At 61.3% G+C, this 19,507-nt stretch overlaps 1 protein-coding gene and 1 long non-coding RNA gene across 4 annotated transcripts in view; one reads left to right on the top strand and one right to left on the bottom strand.

The window, feature by feature from the left end:
- Nucleotides 1-2,428: 2,428 nt before the first annotated feature.
- PRKCZ (protein kinase C zeta) overlaps nt 2,429-19,507 on the bottom strand; it is a 97,695-nt gene continuing 80,616 nt past the window's right edge. For all 3 annotated transcript variants that reach the window (XM_043573569.1, XM_043573571.1, XM_043573570.1), the window contains 8 exons: nt 12,169-12,255; nt 10,293-10,428; nt 10,003-10,090; nt 8,280-8,399; nt 7,534-7,613; nt 7,036-7,125; nt 3,175-3,290; nt 2,429-2,898 (listed from right to left, as the gene is read on the bottom strand). In XM_043573569.1, the coding sequence (XP_043429504.1) occupies nt 2,811-2,898; nt 3,175-3,290; nt 7,036-7,125; nt 7,534-7,613; nt 8,280-8,399; nt 10,003-10,090; nt 10,293-10,428; nt 12,169-12,255 (805 nt within the window). In that variant the 3' untranslated portion in view covers nt 2,429-2,810. The remainder of the gene's footprint in view (nt 2,899-3,174; nt 3,291-7,035; nt 7,126-7,533; nt 7,614-8,279; nt 8,400-10,002; nt 10,091-10,292; nt 10,429-12,168; nt 12,256-19,507) is intronic.
- LOC122479817 lies at nt 10,329-16,645 on the top strand. The gene is made up of 3 exons (XR_006296443.1): nt 10,329-10,447; nt 15,274-15,277; nt 16,634-16,645. It is a non-coding gene; the product is annotated as an uncharacterized LOC122479817 (long non-coding RNA).

Here is a 19,507-nt window from a genome sequence, read left to right as displayed (position 1 = left end):
GCACGAGACCGTATAGGTAGTTTTCCTTCTGGTGCTGGTGGCCCACGGGCTCTGGTGACCTCTTCGTCCCCACCACAGCCACGTGGCTGTAGAGCGCCGGCAGCGGGAAGCGGGTCACACAAGCCATGGAAAGACCACGGAGGGACCGGGTGACACGCCGCTCTGAAAAGACTACCTGGGACGGGACTCCAACTGGGGGAGCTTCTGGGAAAGGCAACACCACGGAGACAGGAAGAAGACCACTGGTGGCCAGAGGATGGGGGAGGGGCACGAATCGGGAGCCCGGGGGGCTCTCGGGGCCCGAGGCTACTTTGCATGAGCTGAAGTGGCAGATACGTGTCCTGAAACGTTCTGTGCAAACCCGCGTGCTGCCCAGCACCGAGACGTACACGTGGCACCCTGGAGACGATGCCGCGTCCCTGCAGCCTCTCGGAGGGGGAGGGGGACCACGAGGGTGGGGGGTGCGCGGGGGGGGGGGGGGGCTCTGCAGCTGCCCCGCCATTTTCACGTGAACCTGAAACTGCTCTAAATAAAGCCTGTTTTTTAAAAAACTGCTGCTTCCTAGAAACATCCACTGTTGACGAAAATAAGATCAAGTGTGTTCACTACAGCCCGTGCTAGAGGGGCAGAGTCCGGACGGCCTGGGCCCGAGGGCGGCAGCATCGTCTGCAGGAGGCAGGCGGCCAGCCACACGGCTCGTAACCGCACAGACCACACGGGGCAGCGCGGCGGCTCCGGTTTCCTCGGGCCAGCAGAAGGACGCGCGCCGTTCGGGGCCCAGAGCCGTTGGCAAATGTCGGGATGGCTGTCTCCGACCCCCCCTTCAATCTGTCCTGCACCTTAATCTATACTTTGGCCACAAGCAGCACGCTGCACACGTTCGCACGGGAGCGGCCACGCTGGTAACTGGGAAGCTGGTGGCACCGCGGCTGGGAAATGCGTGCTGCAAATGGGGACAAATCCGGGGCCCCTGCAGACGTTGTCCTTGTACCCACTGTGGCAAATGGCCCCCATCAGGACGAAGGGGGCTCTCAGGGGACGTTATCCCTTTCCTGGGCGCGCTGGGGGTCTCACCCTCCCCAGGTGACGTCCGCTCGTCCCCGGGTGCTGCTCACCAGTCACGAGTGGCCGCGTGGCCCTCCGACAGGAGCCGTGCTACTGGGCGTCACCACCGGCTGTGACACTGAGACCCCGAAGTTGGCTCCCGCATCTGCTCTGCGGTCCTGAATTTCGGTCTTCGGAGGCAACACTTCCGGGTTGCGGTTGAGGTGCCGGTTGGGGCGAGTGTCCGTGTCGTGTAAAGGCTGCTCTGCAACCGGGGTGGGAGGGTCCAGAGGCCACGGGCGGCCGGGGGCTGTGGGTCGGTGGTGCCTCGCCCTGAGCACGCGAGTCGGCTCATCTGCCGGAGTCAGGGCAGGACGGGGGCACCGCCACGCAGGCGCCCCCTCGTTTCCACTTCTCCCACCACCATCTCCCGCCCCGAACCCCCAGCCGCGGGGTGCGGAGGCGAGCCCTGGTGCGCGGGGGATGCGGTGCGTGTGGTGACGGAGCACAAGTGGGCAGAGGGACACTCGGTGTGTCCGGCGGGTGGAAGAGGAGCCCTCCCACGCCCTGCCCGGGGCTCGAGCCGCGAGGAGCGTGTTAGAGGCGGCTCACCTCCTTTTAGAAAACCTTCAGTTTGGCATTCATCCGAGGAGGAGGGTGATGGGCGCGTACCACCTGGGCAGGTCATGGGGGCAGGAGGCGGGCTGTGTCAGGAGCGTGCGTGTGGGTGTTCCAGACTTATTCCGTAAGCGGACGGCCGCCCACACAGATCTGTTCAAACTTCCCAATTCTGAGCATCATTATTACTGATACAAATAGTTTTAAAAAAATTTAATACGTAAGACATCACGTAGGCGCTGCTTAGTGTTTTCAGAAGTATTTTGTGCGAGTTTAGTTCCATTTTCTCCCTTTTCTGTGGTCTTCGGGAGCTTCGGGGAGCAGCGTTAGGATCTAGGATCCCGGCCCCTTGCCATCCAATGCCCCACTCTGGGTGAGGCGTGCCCTCTGCATCAGCCTGCACCACTGTTCAAGCACCTACGTGTTAAGGGGCACATGGGGGGCTCAGCCGGTGAAGGGTCCGACTTCGGCTCAGGTCACGATCTAGCTGTTCCTGAGTTCAAGCCCCGTGTCGGGCTCTGTGCTGCCAGCATGGAACCCGCTTCGGATTCTGTGTCCCCCTCTCTCTGCCCCTCCCCCACTCGTTGTCTCTCAAAAACAAACATTAAAAACAAAAGTCAAACAAAATATGTGTTAAATCTCAGCGACAGGAACTTACCTAGCCTCCTGCAGGTGCACGGCCCCGCCCGCTGTGGCCCGCCCGTGCGATGTCACCTGCCAGGCCGGGCAGGCGCCCCTGGCAGGAAAAAAGGCACCGAAGGCAGGCTTCGACATCATGGGCACATTTTATTCCTCAGGACGTTACAGGCTAACTCTCCTGGCGGAGCAGGTCAGTTCTGTTTCTGTGGAAAGTGTGCACCTTCGAAATCGTGGGGCAGTTTGTCCCTCGGACACGGTCACCGCGGCTCCTCCGCGGCGCAGGCACAAGAAGCAGGTTCCTCCAGCACGAAGCCGGCCGCGCGGGCCCAGACGCGAGACCGGTCCGCCCCGAGAAGCGCCGGCGGGACGCCCCCGTCCGCGGTCTCAGCGGCAAGCGTCCCTCCCTGGCCGCGCCCGGAGCCCCGCGCCCAGCCTGGCATGCATGCGCTGTGGTTAAGGATAGAGTGAAGGGGTCATTCACAGACGTGTCCATGACACAGAAGACGGCCTCACACGGACTCCTCGGTGGACAGCAGTAACGGGTTGATGTACTCAAAACCTTCAAACTCCGACTGGTCGATCCTCTTTATGACGTCCCTGGGTGCACAGAACCGCGCGGGCTTGGGTCAGCCCCGCCCCCCGCCATGACACCCCAGCCTCCGCCCCAACCCCAATGAGGCCCCTACGGCCCCGCCCCCAGCAAGCCCCGCCCCTGCCCGTGGCCTCCTAGCCCCTCACAGCCCCGCCCCCAGCCTGTGGCATCCCGCCCCCAGAAGGCCCCGCCCCCAGCGGAGAGCCTCCTAGCGCCCTAGTGCCCCTGGCCCCGCCCCAGCCTTCCCCCTGCCTCGCCACGCCGCCCTCCCGAGGCCTTACTCGTCGTCAGGGGTCAGTTGCACGGGCTCGCTGGTGAACTGGGTGTCAAAGTTGTCCAGACCGTACTCGTCGGTTATCTGGGGCTGGAACGGCGGGAGGGCCTGCTTCTTCTCCAACTGGGAAGGACAACGCGAGAGGTCAGAGCCGTGTACTGCGCGTCGTCTCCACCGGATTTGGGTTTTGGAAGGGACTTAAGTCACAGAATGGAATAGGAAGACGGGGTTTAAACACGTCCTGTATCTGAATGCCAGTTTTCCATTCCCTTAAACACAAGATCTGGGAAAACGTATCTGAAGCCAGAAAAGTCCTGACCCGAGTTAAAAAAAATGCTGGCGGTACCTGGGACAGAGCCACGCTGGGCCCAGTGGTCCTGCCACTGAACCCGAAGGAGGCTGCTCTGGGGAGTTTTTTGTTTCTTACATCTTGGAATCCTGGTCATAAAGGAGCGGGGACTTGGCAGGGACACCACTGCCCACGCCGGTGCCTGGTGAGCGCCCATCCCGCCAGGCCCTTCCTCGCCATAAAGCCATCGTTGACCTTCTGACTTTCTAACCGCAATGCTCACCAGGTAGGAAACAGGACTCCTCAGGATCCAGACTCTGACTTCCAAGTCACCATTTATGGGGCTGGGACGCACTTGTGCCACAGGGCAGAGACGAGTGCCCAGGACAGGTGCCATTCAGCAGCATGTCACATGGGCGAGGGTGGGGAGGGCCTGCCGGCTCAGTCCCTCAGTTGCACGCCCCCCAGAACACTGAGCCATAAGTGAGGGACGAGGGTCCCTGCTCCATGGATCTATCGCGTTGGGTCTCCTCCCTCCCATGTAGCCACACGTGGAGCCAGCCCTGTGCAACCCCCACCCCTCAGCTCCCGGGGCCTGGAGGGCCTTGGAAGGGCTGAGCCCGGGTCCTCCTGCGGGGGCCGCCACATGTCCCCAAGCAAGCCGTGGGACTGTCCAAGACCAACGTGACGGGAGTTGTTCCGGGCACGGAATGTGACAAGCATGGGCCCCGCTTCAGCCAGTGAAGGACATGAGGGTGTCTCAGACGTGAGTGAAGTCGTTTCCGGCGGCTGACCAACACGCACAGGGACGTGGCCAGCATGGCAGCCAGTCACAGGGCAGAGACACGCGTCTTCTGTCACCCAGAGGATGCCAGGAGGGGTGCGTGGCAGAGAGAACGGCTGTCCCTGCAGCCAGAGCGGGTCAGCCGTGTCCAAACGCACGGGCTGCCATGGGGCTGTGCCTGGGGGGATTTTGCAGTTTCTCACCTTTGTGCAGTTACCCAAATTCTTTGGTTAGGACGAAGTCTTTTCCCACAAAAAGTGGGAAGGGGGGCATTTCTTAAACTAGCTCCCTACCTTAGGTCTTGGCTGCTATAAGATTTAAACAGCAAGTCACGGCAGATCAAGAAGCGAGCGCACCTGGGTGCTCACCTGGGCTCCTCCCTGCCCTCCCCCCCCAGCCTCCCTTGGACCCCCTTTCCTCAGTCAAAAGCAGGAGCAAGAACGGTGCACCTCGAGTGCCTCTGGGGGCGGCTGCTGATTGGCCGCACCGGGTGAGATCAGAAGGAAGGTGCTGGAAGGGGCTCGCCATGGCGGCCGGGTGGGTCTGTTCTGATGGGCTGAAGGAGGTGGACGGCCCTGCAGAGTGTGCCAGGGCCATCGAGGGGCTCGGTGCCGCCTGAGAGGAGGCTGCCTCTGGCGAGGCCGGGCAGGGGACCGCTGGGAGGGCAGCAGTGGGGGCGGGGAGAGGCACAGGCCCCGGAGGCCGAGTCCCCGAGGACTGGGCAGAACGGAGGGGCAGGGCAGGGTCCAGCTGACCGCAGGGCTCCAGCCCCAGCCCGGCGGGAGGCTGCTGCTGCACGCCGTGGCGAGACGGGGCTTCAGCATCTCTGCGTGGGGCTTCTCTGGTCTCCACTGCTCCCTGTTTCCCCAGCTCTGGGCTATGACCCCCCAACAGCACGTGTGTGGAGCAGGGACTGGCCTGGGGGCCATGAGGCAGAGGGACCCTAGCACCCACTGCATCAAAATGCTTCTTCCCTCCACTATCTCATAGTCCTCTCGGCGAAAACAGCACCCCCTCAAGCCCTGCGGGGGCTCCGGGCCCTGGACCCCGTGTCCCTCTTCATGCAAAGCACGTGCTTCTGCTCAGGCAGATGTTCACCTGTAGCAACGGCGGCTGCCAGCCAGGCTGTCCCTCACTCGGTAGAGCCAAGGGCGGGCCCACATGCACCTGCCTCGGCCCACTGGGGTCTGAATGTGGCTTATAAACATGGACTCTGATCATAAAAGACTAACCTCCTCACTTCATGTCCACGCCCCCGACCCTTTCCCTTCTGATCTTGGGAAAACCGTTAAGGTCTAGAGATGAGACCCAGGCCAACTGAGATAGGAATGGGGCTTTCGGCAAGGACGCACTGGTCAGAATGAGCAGATGCCACCTTCAGGGGATGCGGCATCAAAGGGCTCTCGCCGAGGCCGGACATCTGGCCGGAGCCCCAGGGCAGTGGGCGAGGTTTCCACAGAGGCCTTTCCTGTTTCTGGGGCTGCACTTCGTGGAACCTCAGTCTGCAGGGCGCTAGGGCACTGGGCACTGCCATAGCTTAGCCAGTTGGCACGTGGGCCATGGGCGGTCCCTCCAGGGGTTCTGTGGGTGCCTGGGTGGGGGGACAGGCCTGAAAGCAGAAAGGGGCCATCACTAACCCTAGCCTGGGGGCAGCTCGTTCCTCCAGCGTGTCCCGAGCTGTATGGATCATAGAGACCAGCCAGAATCTAGATCTCCTCCCCACTGCTGCTGGAGTCATCAGAGGCAGTTCCTTTTTTCTTTCTTCAGCTTTACTTTTTTAAGTAGGCTCTATGCCCAATGTGGGGCTTGAACTCACAACCCTGAGATCAAGAGTCGCATGCTCCACTGACTGAGCTGGCCAGGCGCCCCTCAAAGTCAGCTTCTTAGTTAAAAAGTGCGTGTGCTCTGTATATTGTTCTAAGTATTTGTCTAATAACCCCAATGAAGAGGAGGCTGGATTCTGTCTTGAAAACAGCTCAGCCAGGGCCTGGACAGGGCAGCGTGTGGCAGGGCGGGCGACCAGGGTCTTGAGAATGGGGTTGGCCCTTCTCTCCACAATGGCACAGATGACTGTCCTCTGGAAAGTGACAGTGACCAGGTGGAGCGGACAAGAGCTTCTCCGTCCACAGGGCTGGGGGTCGTCCTCGGCACTGGCCGCGGGGCCACTACAGCAGCCAGGAGGGGGGCACGACACTGCCCCAGAGAGGGGCTTTCACGTGATCTAGTTCAAGCTCAAGTTCAACATGTACTTAGTGAGCTAATCTCCTTTTCCTCAGAGGAGCATATTTTCAAGGTTATATTTCAGTAACTTGCAACCATCTATGTATTTCAAAACAAAATTGGTTCAATTTCCCTTTAGCACCAGAAACCACGGCACGAAGGTCGGAAGGGCTTGCACACTTTGCTGTTAGCAGCAGCCCGGGACGGGAACAAGAAAGGCAGCTCTGGAAAACCAACTACGAAACCAGAGAAGATGCCCCTCGCTGGGCTGGCTCCCACCACTGGATTTCTGACCAGGCGGTGTGGTCACAGATCAAGGACATCCCCAAGGGGACCCGAGGCGGCATAGCATGTGCTAGGGGACTCCCAGGCAGGACTTCTCCTAGGACCACCTGGGACCACCGTCCCAGGGGCTTATCACGGCCCCACAGGGTCCCTGTCAATTATAGGTGAACAGGTGAGTTTCCAAATCACTTCCAGGGCCCAGACCCTCACAACGGCAGGAACCATGCCCTTCACCCCCATCCCTGCCTCGGGGGCGAGGTGGGGTGGGAACTGGGTCTTTTGTGCTTTACCAGGTCCCAGTCGATGCTGCGAAAGAATGCATGAGACTTGATATCGGAAAATCCAGTCTGTGGCCGGCAACCGAGCCTCTCTTTGGGGTCCTAGGGGTCAGAGATCAAATAAGGACATGTCAGCATTGAGCAAAGAAGCCCCAAGTCACAGCAAGAGAAAACCAGCTTTCCTTCCCTCCAGGATAGAAAGGGCTTCCTCGAATCATCTCCAGCCAGTCTTAACCAGCCCGGTGATGAGCAGACATTCCCTTCACTAAAAATTCTACCCCTAACACCGGAGGCTTCGTTAAATTTCTCTTTGGCATAATTTCACATTTCATGTTTCGGCAAGTGTGACTAAAAACTGATGATTCACGGGACAGAGGTCAAACAGGGAGGCAGAGATTCACACCCACCCCGAGGCGTCCCGCAGCTGACCCTGGAAACAAGTGCCCGCGGGGCCCCGGTCAGCCCAGGCAGCCACAGACGGGATGGGACGTCAGGGCGGCCACAGTGTACCTTGTTTAAAAATCCTTTCAAGACGTGGGAGGCTTTCACCGAGAGGAATCGGGGGATCCGGATGGGTTTCTCCAGGATTACTGCAACGATCGGGGCCCTGGTGAGGAGTCTGTGGCCCTCCCGACGCTCCCTACTGTGTTTGCTCTGCCCAGCCACCCGGGAGCTCCAAACCCTTTCTGAGTAGGAGTGTCCAGGGCGCTCTTAGGGCTCTGGCCCCTCCTCCCTCCATGCAGCAGGGCCTCTCACCCACAGAAGGTCCCCCACACCCCCCATGTGCGCATAGTCACACATGCCCGGGACCACACAGGAGCCAAGAGCATCCTCACAAACGTGGGCGCCTCCACACATGACCGCCAGAGGGCGCCGTGGGGACCCGGTGTTCCCGGGCATCAGCATCCCGCAGGCAGGTGTTCTGCACTTCCGGATGGCCTTGGCCTGGACCCTAACCGTGGCCCCGCCCAATCAGGCCTCCAGGGCGCACACCTGGCAGGGGCAGGGAGGAGTCTGGGCTACAGGAGGGCAGGCTGTCTTTCCTGGTAGGGCTCCCACTTCCCACCCCAGCCTTTGCCTGCCTGAGAGCCAGTCTATGAGGATGTGGCTTCAGCACTGCAGGGGCCAGCCCGGGACCCTTCCATCCATAGCCCCCCAAAAGAGGAAACACCTGCTCCGTGAAGTGGGGACAGACCCGCGCGCACAGCCTGGGGGCGGCACCTGAACCCTTGGGAGACGCCCGGTGACCCACGCACCTTGAAAAAGGTAGTCCTCTGTGTTCATGTCGGGGTTGTCGGTGATGATGTCAAAGGGGGAGCGCCCGGCCATCATCTCAAACATCAGGACGCCCAGTGCCCACCAATCCACGCTGAACCCTGGAGGGATGGCAGAGGCCCGGCACACGGGCGGTCGGCAGGGGCACGGCTGCAGGACGGGTGTGCTCCAACCGCTGAGGGAGGCAGCCGAGTGGGGCGGTGTGCACGTCTCTGACCGGCGCTGTGACCCCTCTGCCCACCATCGTGGGGCCCTTGTCTTTTTCTTTCTTAACTAGTTGCAAAGCTGTTTTCACATCAGGGCCATTAATTCTATACCTGGCACTTTGCTGGTTTTCCAGATTGCCGTTTGGCCTTTGAACCTGCTTGTGGCCCCTTCGACCACACGGACGCGTAAAACTGAGCACACCTGTTGGGCAGAGTCCTTTTCGTTTTCCTTCGGTTCACCTGAGCTTGAAAAAAAGTCCCTTCTCTAAGCCTGCAAAAGCTCAGGGGCACCTGGGTGGCTCAGTCGGTTAAACGTCCAACCCTTGAGTTCAGCTCAGGTCCTGATCTCACGGTTCGTGAGTTCAAGCCCTGCATAGGCCTCTGTGCTGACCGTGGGGAGCCTGCTTGGGATTCTCTCTCTCTCCCTCTCTCTTAAAAAAATAGTAAACTTGAAAAAAAAAAAACCCGTTTTTCACATCTTTCTATATTCACTGTTTCAGTTAATCTGACAGGGTTAACCATTTTATTGCACAGGGCAGCGGGAGTGGGAGAGCCTGGCTTCAGTCGTGCCCGCAGCCCCTGGCCTGTTTGGGACAGTCGCCCCCATCCCGTCCCGGGCCAGCTTCTAGACTCTCCAACCTGGCCTGCCCATCTACTGGCTGTCCTTCCCTGTCTGGCTACTCAGCGACTTTGGTTATAGCAGCCTCCTGGGCGCCTCCTGCCCCAGAGCACAAGTGACCTACCCGCCCAGCCAGCCAGCCCTCATTTTCACGGCAAAGAAACGTTTAAAAATACTTGATGACATGTTTGTGATGTGCTCCACTGCAAACACTAGGACACAAGGGTGTGGGGTGTGCACACGTGTACAAAGATGGATCACACATGTGAGCACACACACACACGAACACAGGCACGCGCACACACTGTAATCTCGTTTTCATTTCAAACCCAGAGAACGGAGAGGTGCAGACACGCTCTTCACGGTCTGCAGGGGCTGCAGGGCATTCTGGGTAACCTACAGCTGCTGGCTCGGTTTACAGCCGTGTCTCTCCCACTGACTGGGGGCAGGACACCAACTGGGGCTCCAGGCCTGGGGGCTCGTGGCTTCGTGTGGCTTTTCCTCCTTCCCAACCCCTTAGGGCTCCTCAACAAAAGGAACCCCACGCAGTGTCCTCCACCAGGGGACGCTTGAATGGACACCCGGGTCACGTGGGAGCCACACAGGTTCACATAGGGCGGAGGCCAGCGGGTGACAGGAGGGAACAAAGTAAGGGCTGTGTGTTTTAGGTGTAATTTGGTCAATAAAACCGCTCTCCCCGGCTGCGGGGTCCATGGTTAGGTCCCCTGGCAGCGTCAGCCCCAGCAGGTCAACCTGGCCCTCTGCATCGTGCCCGCATCCCCGAGGGGTCAGGGGTCCCTTACAGGGGTGGGGGGCTGTGCTCGGCCACACCCGCCTGCTATGTGCCTGGGAGCAGCCCCGTCCCGCAGCCCCGCTCACCGTACTCCTCTCCCCGCAGGATCTCCGGGGCGATGTAATTCGGGGTCCCGCAGAACGTGCTGGTGGTGTCGCCAGGGCCCAGGCCTTCCTGCGGGGACACAGTCGGTTACCGGGAAGGAAGAAAAGCGTCTGAGGTCGGTTAGAGCAGGAGGCGCCTCGCCTGGGCCCCTTCGGGCTGCGGTGGCCGGGCGGTCAGCACCTCCGACCCTGAGGGGCTGAGACGGCCACGGTGCTATGCTGACCGTGAATTCCGGGGGCAGGCGGGGTGGCCCTGGGGGCCGGGTGCTCGCCTTGCACATGCCGTAGTCCGTTAGCTTGATGTGGCCGTCCGCGTCGAGGAGGACGTTGTCCAGCTTCAGGTCCCGGTAGATGATCCCTCTCTCGTGTAAGAAGTTGAGTGCGATGCAGATCTCAGCGGCGTAGAATCTGGGGGCGGCAGAGCGAAGTCAACGAGGCGCCTGGACGAGACGCCCGGGTCCGGACAGAGCGGGAGCTGGGGGGACGCCCGACGCCCTGGGGTCCTCGTGCTCACCCAGCACGTGGGGCCAACCAGACCGCCAGAGGCGCTCGGCGTCCCAGACGCCAGGGGAGCGCAGATCGGGACCACCACACACCCGCTAGGATGGCCACTCGCAGAGACGGGCGGAAAGTAAGCCATCCTGGCGAGGACGTGGAGCGGACTGTGAGAGCACGACCGGTGGGCGCTCCCGCGGAGAACGGCACGGAGGGTCCTCAGTAAGCTAACACGGGGATGCCGCGCGACGCAGCGTCCCGAAGGGCCGTCTGCACACCCCGGTCACCGCGGCCAGAGGCGGGAGCAGTGTCAGACGGGCCGGTAAGCACAACGGGGCCCCTCCATACAAGGGAACGTTCCTGAGCCTGCTGCCACAATGAAGCCTGAGGACGTCGGCCAGTCCTCAGAGGACACATGCCTAGGATTCCACTCTCGAGGTCTCTTGGGGGGACTGGGGAGGGGCTGGGGGCCAGCGTTTCACAGGGGCAGAGCATCAATTGGGGAAGATGGAAAGTTCTGGAGGCGGGCGGTGGGGATGGCCGCATGACTGTGTGGATGTGCCTCATGTCCCCGAGCTGTGCGTTTACAATGGCGAGAATGGTGTCATTTGGGGTTACGTCTGTTCTACCACAATCAAAGAAAAAGAAAACGTGAGGCGCCCGGGGGGCTCAGTCGGTTAAGCATCTGATTCTTGATCTCGGCTCAGGTCCTGATCTCGCGGTTCGTGAGATCAAGCCCCATGTGGGGCTCTGCACCGACGGCGCAAAGCCTGCTTGGGATTCTCTCTCTCTCCCTCTCTCTCTGCCCCTCCCCCACGTGTGCCCTCTCGATCTCTCTCAAAATAGATAAACTTTAAGAAAATACTAAATAAATAAAAAAGAAAACGCCACTGTGGGGAGCGAGCCATTCCTGGGTTAGTACCTGCCTTTCCCCGGAAAGGATGTAAGGTGACCAAAATCACTGTATGGAACTGATTTTTTTTCTAAATGTTCATTTATTTCTGAGACAGAGAGAGACAGAGCACGAGTGGGGGAGGGGCAGAGAGAGAGGGAGACACAGAATCTGAAGCAGGCTCCGGGCTCTGAGCTGTGAGCACAGAGCCCGACGCGGGGCTTTAATTCATGAACTGGGAGATCATGTCCAGAGCTGAAGTCGGACGCTCAACCGACTGAGCCACCCAGGTGCCCCTGCATGGAGTTGATTTAAGGGAGGTGAGGAGGAGCAGGATGGAAAACAGGAAGGAGGGGGAGAGGAGATTCACACTTAGGGCCGAGGTGCGGAGGGCGGGTGGGGTGGGTGGCCCCGAGAGTCACTGTCACTTCAATAGAAATGGGTTATTCTCCTCCGAGAGCCATCGCCCTGCATCCGTGAACCAGAACCAGAGGCGGCGGCCATGATGCCCACTCAGGTGAGTTCCCAGCAGGAGTGTGCCCCCCCCCCCCCCCCACCATTTTGGAAACAGGAAAAAGGCAAAACAGCTCAGCGGTGTCCCTGTGCGCACATACTTGCCTAGGAAGCACCCACTTCTCCGGGCGACGTGCCAGCTGGCTCTGGAGTCTGACACTCGGCAGGGGACAGCAACGTCCTTTTGGTGTGCCCGCCCGGGGCCCTCCCAGCTCATTGCCGGCCTGTGCCCGCCTGCCCACACCCACCTGGCATGGTCCTCTGGAAGCTTCCTCTGTCTCTGCATGTGGAACATGAGGTCCCCGCCGTTGACATACTCTATGACCAGGAACAGCCTGGAGGGAGACAGAGGGTGGTTGGAGCTGAGACGCGAGGGCGGCCTATGCGGACCTCACCAGCGGGGGTTCAACGTGGGGAAGCCCCGGCACCAGGAACAGGAACGCTGAGCCAGGCTGCGGGCACATCAGCTCTCCTCCCATGAGGAGGGAGGCCCCTGGGTCACCTGACCCCTTTCGCCGGGTGAGGAATGTGGCCCAGCCTGAAGAGTTGGGTCACTGGGACAACATCCTGGGGGGCGTGCGCTCAGTTCCAACAGAGAGCACAGGAGCAAGCACTCCCCCCACGGAGCTGGCCTTAGGGTAAAGGAGGTGACGGTATGGCAGGGGCGGGGGCGGAGGCCACTGCGGGAAGGGAGGGCACCACGTGCACAGGTGGCTGGGGAAGGTGTCCCAAGAGGGCAGACGCAGGTCATGGAGCTGCAGGGCCACCCCGGAGGCAGAGGGGACAGGAGAGCGGCGTGCGGGTGCACAGGCCAGGTGAGGGGTGACGACGTCCGGCGAGTGACCGCTCTGGCCGCCGAGTCCGGGTGGACCCCAGGGAGGCACAAGGAGGTGCCCTGTTGCCGGGCGGGAGCCCAGGAGGTTTGGATGGGGGGGGGGGGGCGCGGAGCGGTGAGCAGGCACCAGGGACGGCAGGCGAGGTTGCGGGGGGCTGGACACCGGACGGACAGCCCCGGCGCAGGGGTGACTTCATGGTGAGAGGCCTGGGGGCAGCTGGGCAGGGCGGCCCGAGTGACCCTGTGTGACCCCGCGACTAAGGAACTAAGACCACACGCTGTCCCAGTCTCCAGGCCATCTACCGCGTGGTTCCTACTGCATGACCTCTTTCTCGAGTTCGGTAAGATGCCGTTTTCAAAGTTAAACTCACGCACAACCTTCCAGAAACACCCCGTTGAGGGAAGATCATGGTTCCTCCGGGCGGCGAGTGGGAGGGTCACAGGTGCCCACACGCCCGGAGAAGACGGGCTCCAGACCACCTACCAAGGTTCTGACACACACTTTACACACTTAGAAGAGCAACGGCCCGAAATCTGTGAATCCGCAGATGGAAACAGGCCCGAGCAGCCCCGGCCACCCGGCCCGTGGCGGGGGGTGAGTCAACCCTCACTCCGCTCCCCTGCTCCAAAGGGCACATCTGGTGCAGAAACCTGGACCTCCCCACAGATTCGGCTGTGTCTGTGACGCTCCCCCCGCACAAAGCCTCGCCCGCTCACGTGTGTGTTGTGTGTTGGCATTCACGCTGCAGCAGAGGCAACAGGGTTCACGCCACCATCTGGCTCTGACAGTTTGCACAGGCGGCCACCGGGACGGAAGTGTGGCAAAGGTCATCGGACCCCTGGGAAGAGACCCCCGGACCTCTAACTCCGAGGGTGACTTCAGATGCAGGGCAGAGATTTTCCACAAGGACCAGGAATCACATTCCCAGGCGATACGGCTCCCTTGACAACCTGCACCCCCAGCAGCAACGTTCACCCCGACACTGTGCTCCCCGGGAAACGCTGCTGGGGCCCGGCCCGCCTGCGGTGACATCAGGTGATGATGCAACCCCACGCCGCGGCCAGAGAGAATAACAGTACGCTAACTCTGGGGAGAGCATCGGGAGCTTTAGGAGCCGAGAAATGGAGGGGACGTTTAAAAACGGAGCAGCGGAAGCAAAGGTAGTTTCCTTTTTCCAGGGAAAAGCCGTGGGAATCTGAGGGCACGCGGAGCCAGGCGGGGCTGGTCTGTGGTCCTGGGGTCATTCCCAGGTCAAGGGGTTTGTTCACTTTGCAAAGCTGATCAAGCCCCAATCCCAGTGGAGGAGGAACTCTGCTTTCTTTGCCAAGGCGGCGGCAGACCTATGTTTTCCTCCGTTTTTGGTCTACGGATAAACCTAAGACTGCTTTCGGCGTTTCCTCAGAGCAAAACTGCACCGGAGTCACAGGGCTCACCTCCCGTGTGGCACGAGTCCCTTCACCCACAGCCCCTCCCAACCCAGAGGGGGGCCGGCGACAGGTGGAGGAGGCCTGGGGCGGCCCTTCAGCATCGGATGGCCAACCTCTGCCCAACTCCCCCCAGCCTGCGTGTCCGCCACCGGGAAGGGAAGGAAGCAGGACTGAGGAGCCCGGGTCGGCGCCTAACCCTGCCCTGACCCCCCCCCCCCCGAGGGGGACCGAGGGGCTGTGCCCCGCTGGCTGCAGTAAACCCGGGCCCGGGACCCCCACGGACCCCCACGGACCCCCACAGAGCCTCAGAGCGAGAGCCCGGCGTGCACTCACTCCTCAGAGCCGAGGACCTAGCACCCCCTCCCCCACGTCTCCCCACCCCCGGGGAATAAAGCCCCCAGCCCCCCAAACCAGTCAGACGGAAACACGGATGCCACAGGATAGAGCGAGCTTGGGTCAGGAGGTGATACTATGAACTAGGTAGGGGCCGGCGCGACCTGTTTGTAAATAAAGCTTTATCGGGACACTGAGAGCGTCGTGTCTCCGTGCTGGGTAGGGCGGCCTGCACCACGGCAAGCACTTCCGACACGAACCGAGCGGCCCTCAGAGGTGAAAACCCTCACCGTCTGACCCTCTGAGAGAAGGTGCAGGCCCCTGGTAGGAGAAATAAGGAGGGCTCGTGCGGCCTCACCGAGGCTCGGGCGGTGGCCTCAGCGCCTCCGCGCCTCGACCGTCCGCCCGGTGACCGAGAGGCAAAGCCCTACCCCTCCCCTACTTCACACGCGGGTGGCCGGGGCCCCGCAAGGCCGAAGGACTCCCTCGGGGTCACGGTCGCTGTCGACGAGACCTGACGTCACACGAGGCCGGGGCACCGAGGCCCCAGGCTCGGAAGCCCCGCTTGCAGGTGCCTCTCCCACACCACGGGGGCCGTCGCGTCCCCCCCACCCCCCCGCCGAGGGAACGGTCCCGGGAGGAAGGAGAAGCCGCTCGGGGGACAGAGGAAAAGAAGAACTCGTGGTGAACGGCAAGGAGAGGAGGCAGGAGGCAAGGCCGGTGAGCCCCCCAGGACCGGGCCGGTCGACGCTGGCAGAGAGGTGCCGGCAAAAGGCGGAAGCTTCCGGAGCGGGAGACGCTCCAGAACACACCCACCCGTGGCTGGGGCCTGGAGGCTCGGCCCGGGGACGCAGGGGCCGAGCTGGGGCAGGCGTCCTCACCCGGGAGAGGGAAACACAACGGCTCAGGAGGCCACCTGCGCACGGAACGGGGCAAAGCGAAGCAGGAGAGGCCACCGCCGCGAAGCGGCCGCAGGACGCCGGCAGGAGCGCGTTCCCGCCAGGAAAACGTAAAAGTCACGTGAACAAAAGCTGGCAGGCAGAGGGGGAGACGGCTCCTTCCACAGCCCCAGCCCCAGGCGTCTCGCGAGGTCCTGCCAAGAGACGCCAGCGCAATTGAGAATGTTCTAGAGAATACAAAACTCAAAAATCCAGCGAGGACGGCGCAAGAAGCGTGCAGAACGGATATTGGTGAAAACTCCTAGAAGAACCACCCGCCAACCAAATCCAAAAGCACATTGACAATAATGCACGCACGTGGCCTTGTCCCCCAGGGAGCCAAGCAAACGTCAACCCCACGTGTACCTCGTGACGGCACAGCTCAGGGGCTTAGTAACGGCTGCGTCCCGACATGGTGGGGACACTGACACGTCCTTTCTCCCTTTTACTTTTATTCTTTATTTTTAAAATGTTTATTTATTTATTGTGTGTGGGGCGGGGAGGGGCAGAGAGAGACTCCCAAGAAGGCTCCCAGGTCAGCACGGAGCCCGACGCGGGGCTCAAACTCCCAACACAGGAGGTCACGACCTCAGCTGAACTGACTCAGGTTGCTTTTCAACCGACTGAGCCACCCGGGCACCCACGGCCACGTTCTTTCCGGACGGTAAACTAGAAACAAGGCCACTATCCCTGCTGGTTACTGGCCTGTCCGCTCTCAGCCTGTCCGGAACCTTCATGCAACTCCTGGGGCTGGGAGCCTGCAAACTGTAGCCCAGGTTCCCGGGGGAGGCCCCGGAGGAGACCAGGTGACAGTCGTCCGAGCGTCAGGAGGGGACGGCTCCGGCAGGCGAGGCACCCCTTCTGCAGATGCAGAGCCCAGTGTGATGGCCGCAGGTGGGGACACCGGCCTCTGCTGTCCCCCACCCCCCCAGCCTCTTGCGGGAGCAGGTGTCTGTGTGACGCTCGTCAGGTGGCTTGGTGCCACTTTTCCCACAGCAGCTGCCGATGCGCTCACGGTGCAAACATCAGAACACTCCCACGAGGTCGCGAAGAGGCCAGGCTCGCCCACTGCCACCCACCGCCCGCGCGAGGCAGCACGGGCCGCGTCATCAGAGAAAGAGGTGAACAGACGCGTGGACGGGAAGCGAGGGGCGGCCTCCTGTCTACCAGCGTTCTAAGCACATGTCTGAAAAGCCAGGAGGGCGCGAAGCTTAGCCGGCCGCTCTGCGGGGAGGAAAGAACTCGGGCCGGAACGACACCAGGGAGTGGAGACTCCGCACGGAGAAAACTGTACCCACGTCAAAAAGCAAACAGCAGGGGCGCCTGGGTGGCGCAGTCGGTTAAGCATCCAACTTCAGCCAGGTCACGATCTCGCGGTCCGTGAGTTCGAGCCCCGCGTCGGGCTCTGGGCTGATGGCTCAGAGCCTGGAGCCTGTTTCCGATTCTGTGTCTCCCTCTCTCTCTGCCCCTCCCCCGTTCATGCTCTGTCTCTCTCTGTCCCAAAAATAAATAAAAGTTGAAAAAAAAAATTAAAAAAAAAAAGGCAAACAGCAGAAAGGAAAAAGTAAGAAGCAAAAGCGTGACAGTGAAAATCCAGGGCGCTGGGGGTCCGCTGAGTTGTCTCCACCCCCCCCCCCCCCGGCATTTCTCTGCATTTTAAGACTGCACAGGGGCGCCTGGAGGGCTCAGTCAGGAGAGAGTGTGGCTCTTGATCTCGGGGTCGTGAGTTCGAGCCCCACGTGGAAATGGCTTTCAATAACTAAATAAATAGAAAAATAAAATTGCATAAAGTTTTTAAAAGAAGCTACTCTTTTCTGTGGCCTCTGAGGTCACAGTCTGTCCTGACAATTTCCTGGACACGAGGAGCCCTGGGTTCGTCTGAGCCCGAGTGAGAACTGTCCTGGGCCAGGATGACTTGGCCTCATGGCCTCATCCAAGTCAGGTCCCCAGGTGCTGAGGGGGCAGTCCCAGGATGCCGCAGAGCATGGCCTGTGCCCAGGCTCCTCTGTCCTCAAGCACACGGCGATAACGCGCCTGCCCCCAACTTGTCCTGGCCCCAAAGCGGCCGGTCGCCTCTGGATGAGGAAGACACAACCAGCCGCTTGCACACAAGAGCAGTGTCTGGTCCCCGGTGGCAGGAGGGCTCGGCCCTGAGGCCCTGGGGACGGATGCTGGTCCCTGAGGGCCCCTCACCGTTCGGGGCTTCGAGACGGTCCATCAACACTGCCCTCGATGTTTCCAAAAGCAGTGCCATCTACCTGGGCTTGTGAAGGTAAAGCGGAGAGCCCCCCAAAACCCCCTGCAGGTGGGACTGAACGACCCTCCCCCCACTGCGCCCTCCCTGCTGGGGGGTCCAGGGCCCAGGCAGTCCCACCGTGTTCGGAACCGGGTCGGGGCCAAATCTTAACCCTTTCGGACGGTCCAGGTACAAAAGGAGCAAATGCATCGATGGCTCTGCCCGCCCCCCCCCCACCACGTGACACCTGCTTCTTTAATTCCAGGCTCACATTAAATCATGACTCTGACAGGCGTATTGTAATTTGAATGCGCGGTGGCTCACGCTCACAGGGGAGGCGCCCGTGCTCCTGCCCCGCTCACGGCCTCCCTCTGATCCCACGGCCCCGAGGCAGCCTGGTTTTCCCCCAGCCCCCAGGGACACGGTTTGCCTCTGCTCAGCCGCCTCTCGCCTCCCAACCATCCCCCGGCCTCCACCGTGTGCACAACCACGTGCTGCGCGCGAGCTCTCCCGCACTCTCGGGGCTGCTTGGGGATCCCGCCTGGCATCGGGCAACACACTCCATCCCCAGCTCCGCTCTGAGCCTCCCCTTCAGGCCTCCGTGTGCCCACGGGGCCTCTGCTCGTGCCCTGACCCCACGCTGCCAACCCTCCGGGGGACTGGGCTTCGGGCTTCCCCAGCACAACACCACCTCGCTGGGAATGGCCGTCGCCTCTGTCTCCCCGGAGCCTAAATGGTTGTGCACAGCTTCGGGATGGCCCCATACATCTACAAGCTGTCTCCTGCTCCTTCCTGACACACACCAGCTCGCCTGGGACACATCCCTGCCACCTGCCCCGCGGAGAGGCGCTAGGGCCGAGCTCCAGCCCCCTCCTCACGCCTGCTCTCAGGGCCTTCCCGGGCCGTCGCTCACGCACTGCGGTCCCTCCTCGAGCCGGGGCCATTACTGAGTCCCGGCTGACATCTCTCCAGAGCTCCAGGCAAGTATTCGAGTGCAGTTTATAAAGAGCACACAGAATAACACTGGCTAAGTGGCATTTAATACCTAGACACCACTTTGAACCAAGAGCAATTCACTCGAGTGTCTAAGTCGGCGGAGAGCGCACGAGGCTCTTCCACAAACAAACGAGGGTGTAACGGGCTGCTCCTGTTTCCGAGCGAGCACGCCCCCCACGCGGAGTGAGGGTACGATAAACCGAGGCACACGGAACAGCCAGTTAACTGCGAACGTGGAACGGCAGCGTGCTCATCTGAGATCTGAGATCCCGCGAAGGGAGAAAAGTGTCCCCAGACTACTACTTCATGGGGGGGGGGGGGGGGTTTGCTAAAAATAGCCACGTTAGCCCATTTTTCCTGGAACGGCACAAACAGAAGCAATTCCTGTGGAGGCAACTTTGCAGTTGATTTTGGCCGCTCGCTGGAAGACGTCCCTCCGCGACGCAGGTGTTTACTTTGTATCACAACACGACTGCACTTGTTTCGTGACGTTCGCGGCGATATTATTGCCGAGCCGTAAAACTTGTTCCGCGTAGCCACGAGCACGGACGCGGCCGCCCCGAGAGGCAGCCACAGCTCCGGTGGCTGATCATCCCGCGGTGTCGGCGGGCGCTGCTGCCCCCAAGGGTCCTGTCCCCGCGGCCACCCCCACCCCGCACGCTGGGGCCTCGGCACGGCTCCTGACTTCAGTCCCTGGGGGGGTCCTGCTGGCGGGAGGGTTTGTGGGCAAAGTGCTCACAGACACCCGACCGCAACAGGGAGGCTGCTTGTCCCTCGGGGACCCGACACCCCGCTGGCGGTGCCTCTGTTCAAAGGCACAG

Source organism: Prionailurus bengalensis, chromosome C1, assembly GCF_016509475.1.
Source record: "Prionailurus bengalensis isolate Pbe53 chromosome C1, Fcat_Pben_1.1_paternal_pri, whole genome shotgun sequence".
NCBI classification, from domain to species: Eukaryota; Metazoa; Chordata; class Mammalia; order Carnivora; family Felidae; genus Prionailurus; species Prionailurus bengalensis.
The sequence above is the reverse complement of the archived record's forward strand: the minus strand, read 5'-3'. Positions and strand labels throughout refer to the sequence as shown.